The following is an 8,791-nucleotide window of genomic DNA, read 5'->3' as shown; positions in this document are numbered from 1 at the left end:
TGGCAGCGCGGCAGTGCCAGTGGTACCTTGCTGTGCTCCGGAGCAGTTCGAGGCTGTTGCCCTTTCCACCGGCGTGCAGGAGCTGGTGTTGTATTCCCTTTGTAGAGCGCTGGGGTGTGTGTGCATCCTCCAGCCCTGCACGGGTCACACTGGGCAGCAACTGTCAGACTGGATACCTGCACTCAGCGGATCAGCCTGTTCCTGCAGGCTGATCCTGCAGAATTGAGCTCGAAGCCAATGTGATTTACCCACGGAAGGTGTCACTGTTGACATGGTGCCTGGGTGCTGGTTTTGAAACCCTCGTGTGGGCATGGCCATAAAGCCAAGTTGGACTGAGTGTGTCAGATGTCCTGACCTTTGGTGAGACACTGGCACAGATTGCCCAGGGAGGCTGTGTCTGCCCCAGCCTTGGCAGTGTTCAAGGCCAGGCTGGATGAGGCCTTGAGCAACCTGCTCTGGTGGGAGGTGTCCCTGCCCAGGGCAGGGAGCTGTGGCTAGATAGTCTGTAAGGTTCATTCCCGCCCTTAAAATTCTATGATTCTATGACCTGTGGTGGCAGTTATGACTGCCCTTGACCATAGCTGAGTGTGTGATCTGATTCTCTTATTTAGCCTGAGAATGTTTCTCTGGTTTAATGCAACTTTCTGCCAGTTGTGAAAGTTTTAGGTCTAAAACTGACCCTAAAAGAAGTTGCTCAGTGTGTCTGTGCTGGGTCCTGCTGCCTATAACTGTCTCCTGTCCCTTCAGGCACCATGGTGCGCATGAATGTTCTGGCTGATGCTCTGAAGAGCATCAACAATGCAGAGAAGCGAGGCAAACGCCAAGTCCTGATCCGGCCGTGCTCCAAGGTCATCGTGCGCTTCCTCACCGTCATGATGAAGCACGGTGAGTCCCAGGGCTCAGCCTGACCCTGCTCAGCCCTCTGGGCTCTGCTTCAGTTAAATCAAGGTGCTTGAACCAGTGTCATCGCAGCTAAGTGTTGCATGTTTGATATTTTTGGTCTCTGCAGGTTACATTGGTGAATTTGAGATAATTGATGACCACAGAGCTGGGAAGATCGTTGTGAACCTCACAGGCAGACTCAACAAGGTAGGATTTGTCTTCCTGAAGTTGTTTCTCTAGGGAGGGATTTACATGAGACTTTTTTCCTTCATTTCTGAAATAATTGTGAAGAAGGTTGTATTGGTTGAGTCATTGTACGTGGGAGTAACATGGGTATTATCACTGTTTATCACTGGTTAATTTGTCCAGATTCACAGTGGTGTAGGTCACTAATTACATCTCTTTGAAACTCTGAATATGTCAGACACATTCCAGGGAAGTTGCTTGCAAGTGCTGTGTATTTTTCTCTCTTCAAAGGCTTTCTGGCTGCTTAGTGGTTTCTCAGTTTCTTTGATGTTTAAGTTACGTGGAAGTTTTATCTTAAGAGACAGGAGCTGAGTTGGCTCTCCAGTTGATGTTTGATACCTGTAGATGTTGGGAGGAGAAGCCTTTCTCCTGCTGCCAGGTGGGCTCTTGTGGCAGCTGAGGGAAAGATCGATGTTAAAGGAATTGGTGCTTTTTAAGTTCCTGGGGCACATGAGGCATTCATGTGTTTTGGAAATGTTTAAAATACTTTTGTCTCAAGATACTGAGCTGTCTGTCATGTAATAACTTGCTGTGTATCCTTGTTTCCAGTTAAGCTGTTCAAGTGAGAAGTGGCTCTTTAGTAAAGAAATACAAAACCTACTTGGTCAAAATATATTGGGAGCTGTCTCCACAGTGAATAAATACTGCAGCTGGAAGTTGCTTGAGTGTACAAGGCAGAGAATTCTGACACCCCCAAATTACTAGTGTTACGTGTCTGTAACAAAAGTAGTATATGCCAGGTGTGACTGTGGTGTTCTTGAACTCTTGAAGGATGATTGCATAGTGGATCTTCTGGGGTGCAGCTGGATGTAATTTTCTCTCAATAATTGCAGTAAAGGAACAGTTGTTTGGAGAACAGTGTCCATCCATGCAGGAAGGTGTTCTTCTGGTTTGGTGTTGGATACTTAAGATAATTAGAGCCAGTGAGGTAACTGGAGGTGGGTAGTGCTGGTCAGAACCAGTAATAGGATTAACTTGAAAATTTTGGTAACTTTCATGCTTGTTAGTTTCCCCAGATTAAAATCTACATCTATTTTTTTTTGCTGTGTATGGTGGTTAGAGCTGGAATATCCCTGAGTAATCACAGGATTTTTGCTGATATTTTAGTGTGCTTTTATTCTCTTCCAGGTCTAGGCATTACTTGGTTAGTTCAGCTTCAGCAGCAGTGTCAGTCCAGTTAGGAGGAGGCGGGGATGAGGCTAAGGCAGTAACTGCTGAATAGTTGCTGTGTGTGAGACTCTCAGCTGGGTGCAGGTGTTGCTTCTCACTCTGTAGTGTGTGTAACTGCAGTGGTTAAAGTCCTTCAGCCAGTGAGTTGGGTTGATAGATGTGCAAATCCAGTTTGTAAAGTTCTTCAGTCTGTCATGGAATTCTGTTTTGCAGTGTGGTGTAATCAGTCCCAGATTTGATGTTCAGCTGAAGGACTTGGAAAAGTGGCAGAACAACCTGCTGCCTTCACGTCAGTTTGGGTAAGTGTGAGGGAGAGTCAGATGTGGGGGGTGGTTACCCCTGCAAACTGCCTGAGTTAGACTCACCTGACACCGTTCCTCTGATCAGTCTGGAGGTATATACCAGTCTGAAAACCCATCTTCCATAAAATGCCCTTTTTAACCAGTTCTAAAGGGGCACTGCTAAGCAAAGACCTGTTTCTGCTTGGCTTCACTAAATCCTTGTGTCACCATTTCTAGAGCTTACTGGAAGATAGGACTTTTCTCTTGCTTATTTATTTTTGTTAGTGGCCATTTATAAATGGGGGAGGAGTCATGTAAGTTACAGGTACTGGAAGGAGGTTGTACTATTGGAATGCAAATGTCCTGATTGCTTATAAGCTGATCCTTGATCAGAGACACAGTGTCTGTTAAACAAACCTGCTTAACACAGATGATCTTACTGTCATGCAGTGTATTTTTCCTTCCCAAAATGCACAGAGTCAGGAGCAGTAAATCCAGTGCACCAGGATGGCAGAGCTGTAAGAGTCTCCAGGACCTCAGGCAGTCTGTCCTGTCAAAGGCAGGATTAGCAGCTCTGTAATTTCCATTTACAAAGCTCTAGCAAGAAGCTCTTGCCTCAGCTGTACCTATAGAGCTACTGTGTGTGCTGTGCCTGGGATTCTAAGGAGTATTTTTAGAGTGGTGGGACAAGAAGTTTTCAGACATGCAGCAGTGTGGATGAGGTGTGCTGCTAGTCCAGATGTTGGCATTAGCAGTGACTAAAGTTGCTGCAGGTGTCAGTCCAGATGCAGCCCCTCACCTGCATCAGCAGGTCAGGACTGAGAAGCTGAGCTGTCTAGCACCATGGCAGCTCTGCCTGTGCTGGAGAACAGCTTCTGTGTAAGGTATAAGTGGAGTTTGTCGAGAAACCACAGAGCTGCTGTGGCTGCAGCAGCTGAATGCACTGCACAGTGGGAATGTGCAAGGAGACAGACAGTGTTGGGAGAGCAGAAATCTGTCTGTGCCCTGTGTGTGCTGCAGGGCTGTGCTTCTGAGAGGAGCTGCTTTTCACTGTCTGATTACCCAATTGCACTGCATTAGGCCTGTTCCAGCAGAAACAGGTCATGCTGTAGTCACACAGAGGTGAAGTGGGTGCTGTCAGCTCTGCACTAATGTGGAACAGAGCAACAAACTGAACATTTGCTCTTTGTTGACAGGTACATTGTACTGACAACCTCAGCTGGCATCATGGACCACGAGGAGGCGAGGCGAAAACACACAGGAGGCAAAATCCTGGGATTCTTTTTCTAAAACTTGTAAAAAAAGAGGATACTAATAAATTGTTCAAATGGACTCTGGTGTTTCCAGTCGATATTTTAATGGCTTCAAACACTGCCCGTGAGAGTGCTTGTAACAGACAGCGCTGCAGGAGTGCTCAAGTTCCAGCTCCACTCCAAATGATGTTTGGGTTCTACACTATCCCTGGTCACAGTTTTATTTCTGTTAATGGTACAATGTACTGTTAACAGGTGTCACTGGAATGACAGTTTGGGGTTGCTGAACAGGAGAGCCTCAGTGGAGCAATCTCTGATGCCAACCTGCACACACAGCTCTCCTGTATGGTGTCACCTCCTGCGTGTTCAGTATGTGTGCTCCACAATTACCTGTGTGTGACTCTGGAGCTTTACATTTTGGCTCAATAAGAGGAGATGCCAGAAGGTATTTCCTTGTTTTGGTTAAAAAAGTCATGGGATGCGGGATTCTGGAATAACTTAAGATGGTTGAAGTTTGGTTTTGGATCACAAACTTGTTTCACGTCCATCCATAAGGAGTAACTCATGTAGAGAGGTGAATAACCTTTATTTTCTTTTAAGTTTTTGCTCTGAAAGTCCTTTGAGACACCAGAGTTTTGAGTAGAGTAGTTGCTGTGAGGATGCTTTGCATGTTGATGTGAAGATGTAACTGGGATTTCTTTGTTTCCAGGGTGAGGAAATAAGGCTCTGTGAACTTAGGGGGAGGGAATACTGTTGAATGAGTTGTTGGTGTTTGTGTTCTGCCAATTGAAGACAACAGAAATAACAGACACCAATGGAAAGAATAGGCTTATTTTGCTATTGGTGTTTTAAGATAATAGAAAAATGAATAATATATTTATGTAGAGGCTCTAATGCAAACAGCACAACTAAGAATAAGAAAGGTAATGACTTAATCATTACTACTTACAGGAAAGAACAGTGATTAAGAAAGATGCATCACCAATTGCCCTAATCCTTTATCATCCCCCAGACCCACAGTTTCTGGGCAGCCCCTGGTTGCAGTGAGGGTTTGGAGAGCCTTTCCCAGCAATTGGGAAGTCCTACACAGTGTGTCCACTCAGCTGAGGTGTCCAAAGTCGCTGCAGGAGGGTCCAGCTTTGATAGGCCAAATTAGCAAGCTAAAAATAATGCAGTTTCTTCGTAGTTTGTGTGGATAACACCTGGTGATCCTCCCCTCTGACCAGCAGAGCCTGGAGCTTGGCCAGAGGTGGAGTTTCCTAAGATATATTGTAGACAGGGCATGACATTGGAAACACTTCACAATCAAGTATAGAGCCTGTACTAAGGTTATCTATAAGATACTTTGCAGAAGGCACTGTGGCCTAGGACAGATATAGAGCCTATGCAAAGGTCATGTGCATCTATGTTCTACAGTAAGTAGTGTAGTTAACACAAGGAAGTGCTTTTTACAAGGAGTACAGGATTCATCTGTAAGTCAGCTCTGGCTTGGGCCTCCAGTCCAAGCCCTGGCATCTCTGTTTGTTTCAGGCATCTGATGCGTAATGTACTTCTTACAAAGATACCAGCAAATGTATTTCAAGGCAGTATGTGGAGCAGGTGACAACTCCAGTTGATAAAGGATGGGAAGCAAGCTGGGCTGAGTGCATAGTCCTCCAACAACAGCTGGAAAACTTTTCCCTTACTTTGCTTTGGAGTCTTAAACCAGGAAGGAGACTATTGAAATGTAGCAAGCCTGTTTGATCTCACTAAAACACCTGCTGCAATTTGTGGTTCTTCATCAAAAAGCTTTTCCCACAGCCTTGGGGTGGAAGTGACTCTTTGGTCTGAACTATGTAACCTGCCTGGGTTCAGTCTGGTACTTTTTATGGAGTTAAGGAGAATGTGATAAATGCTAAGCAAACAGGTCTTACTCTGGACAGGCAGTGCAGTCTCACTTGATGTGGCACTTCTCTGAGGAGCATGAAGTTGCCAACAGAGCTCTGAAAGTGCTTACAAGGAAATGCTGTGGTGTGCACCAGCATCTGGACATGAGCTTGGCTGAGAAGAGCAGGGGAGCAATATAGAAGGCTGGTTTACCTGCTTTGTCTCAGTCCTGTGATGGTTAAGATCACAAAGTATGGACTGGAGATGGCATCAAAACATTCAAATAGGATCAATGTGGTTCTAAGTTTGTTTTGAAACAAATCTGCTTAGCTGAAGATAAATATCTGTCCACTGAATTAGAAAGAGCAGTTACAAACTCAAAGCAGTCTGTTTTAACCCCTTTTTTGTTGTCAAATAAAACTTGGTTTTTTTACTATCCTTAATGGCAACCATTCTGCAGTACTAGGCACTGACACACACCTCAGATTTTGTACTTTTGCTCAGAGTAACCCTGAGGATCATACCAAGTTTCCACTTTTCCTTTTAATAAAATCTTGATTTTTATCACGTCTAGGGTAGAATACGTAGCTGATGGAAGAAGGTCAGGGTCACATTAAGGCTTCCTTTATATGCATTTACTATGGCAAGTTCCCTTCTAGTTTGCATTTGTGTCTTACATAGGACAGACACATTAGTTTTTCTGACCCAGCTTAGCTGTGTGTGTCCTTTACTGCCACAGAAGCTCCTGACGTAACAGAATTTCTGATGTTCTCAGCTGACAGACCAGTTGGGAATGGACTGTTAATTTATTTCACAAGCCAGCACAACAATGTTTGTAGAATTATCAAATTGGAGCTCTGATGTAACAAGGATGACTTGGAAGGAAGGATGCAGGTGCACCTTTTCCATGGTTTATCTACACATCTAACTGCACACAGGTTTACCACATGTGGAAGCTGATGCAGCTGATCCGAGTTCATGGGATGATCTCTGAGCTTGCACCTCCTTTACTCCTTGACTGCTGGCTGAGATCCAAGGACTTGGTAAGGTGAGGTCAGGAGTTGTCACATGGGATTGTGACATACCCTGCAACACAGCAGCTTTTAAATGAGTTTACAGAAATTCTTACTCTCAGACGTGTTTAAAATCTGCAAGTGCTATTTTTTTTAAAAACCTCAGTGGTGCTCGGTAAGCTGAGGGCATATATATGCCTTGGGCAGGCAGTTTGTAGGTAAAAGTTAGCATTTTTGGTAAGAAAAGGATTAATAGAGGTGAGAGGAGGGAAAGTGGCACGAAGCTGAAAGCGCAGTGTGAGTTACAAGAGGTAATCAAGGCCAGGTGTTAGTTACAGAAGGTGTATGATGCCTGTGGAGCAGAGTTAGTGACAGAGGAGTCCTCCCTGGTTCTGAGGCAGCAGATCTTCATGTAGGGGTAACTGGGAAGGTGGATGACCTCTGAGGAAACCCTTGAGTTATCAAGCTGTGCCCCTTGCCCTGGATCCCCTGTGGTCCAGCACTGGAGTCTGGAACTGATGGTGTCCCATCCAGACTCTGCACCCCAAACCTCTGTCCGTGCTTGGCTGTTGTGCTGTGGAGCAGCCACTCGTTATGGTGTGGATAGTGGATGCTGCTGCTGCACTCCCTGTAGTCCCTTCTTACCTGCTCAGCTGGTCACAAGCAGGTAAACATCAGCAGTCCTAGTCACAGATGGTATAATGGTGTCAGAACTTAATTTGAGTTGTGAAAATTAGTCAGTTGGAAGTAGCTGGGAGAGAAGTGGTGACCTCCCTGCAGAGTACAGCCTGGTCCCACTTCTGCTGCCAGGTACGTGATCAGTATTTTTTGGATGCCACTGCTCCTTATGCCATTGTGTAAGAGCAGGATAAAGCATGTTCAAACCTCGTGCCATGCACTCAAATACCTCTCTCCTGTTGCGGTGGGCAGATGGCAGCAGATGGCAGCATCCCACCTGGAATCGCTGGAGAGTGAGGGTGACCCGTGTGAGAGGAGCCCGAAAGGGTTTGGTTTGTTTCCCTGCTCCTTCTGCAGGGTGGATATCCTGACTTCTGTGCTCCAGTCCACAATGGGAGTTTTTTCTGTCTTTGGTGCCCTTGAGTCTGGTTTAAGATAAAATGGGAGGTGAGAATAAGTATGGGTTTTCAAAATATGGCAACAGGGTAAGAAGCCTCAGGAGTGACAGCGATTTCACTGGAAATGCACCTGCTCCTCATCCTTTTGCCTAATGCTATTTAGCTGCTTTAGGCATAAGACTATGCATTGTTCAGTGTCTTGCTGCCAATTGATGTAAATATCCATCACTCAGTAAATATCTGGATGGATGTAACCACAGTTTAGTCTGAAGAACTCTTCTAGTGGAGTCAAGGGGTTTCAGAAGGTGGTGGCCTCTGTTCTCACTCATGCCACTGATGCTTTCTCTGCTCAAGTGCTGCCATTTTATTCATGCACTTCTGGGCTGTAATTTTGCTGATCCTCAGGACACCTCATCTCACCAGTCTTTTGATGGAGTTGAGAATAGTTATGCTGTCAGTACATTTGTGCTGGTGGGTTAGACATGGGGCTTTGTTTTAGAATTAAAAGAGCAGGATTCAAGTTCCAAGTTTAGCTTAGTTCCATTTTATTGAGGGTTTCATCTGATGGTGCTGCACTTAATCATTGTGTATGTGTTCTTGTAGTATTGTCTACCTTTGGACAGGGTGTAGGGTATGTAACCCACCCCAAACTTTCTGAGTAGCAAGAAGATTCTTTTTTCACAGTAGTGTTGTTTGAGGACCATGGAAATGGAGAGCGTTCCTGCTACTCTGGAATCCATTGCTATTCCTCCTTGGACCTTTATAATTTATAGCATGGGATTGATTTTATTTCATATTTCATTGATTTGATTTATTGTTCCCATTCTGCAAACACAACATGCTACTCATTTGACAGAAAACTTTTTCCAGAAGCTTGTAATCCTCTGCCTGTCATCTCTAGATGTCTCTCTTGCTCTAATATAAGCAAATATGAAAAAGGAAGGAGTACAAAACACTTGGTAGGTGATCTTGAATAGCAACGTGTACATACAAGACTCCTCTGT

At 45.0% G+C, this 8,791-nt stretch overlaps 1 protein-coding gene across 1 annotated transcript; it reads left to right on the top strand.

Annotated features, from left to right (window-relative positions):
* The first annotated feature begins 679 nt into the window (after positions 1 to 679).
* Positions 680 to 3,911, top strand: RPS15A (ribosomal protein S15a). The gene is made up of 4 exons (XM_009069247.1): positions 680 to 885; positions 1,010 to 1,089; positions 2,512 to 2,597; positions 3,776 to 3,911. The coding sequence occupies exons 1-4, from the start codon at positions 753 to 755 to the stop codon at positions 3,867 to 3,869; spliced, it is 393 nt and encodes a 130-aa protein (XP_009067495.1). The 5' UTR covers positions 680 to 752; the 3' UTR covers positions 3,870 to 3,911.
* Positions 3,912 to 8,791: the final 4,880 nt, after the last annotated feature.

This window comes from Acanthisitta chloris, unplaced genomic scaffold (assembly GCF_000695815.1).
Source record: "Acanthisitta chloris isolate BGI_N310 unplaced genomic scaffold, ASM69581v1 scaffold19722, whole genome shotgun sequence".
Classification (NCBI taxonomy): Eukaryota; Metazoa; Chordata; class Aves; order Passeriformes; family Acanthisittidae; genus Acanthisitta; species Acanthisitta chloris.
Note: the sequence above shows the minus strand (reverse complement) of the source record. Positions and strands in the feature narration are given on the sequence as shown.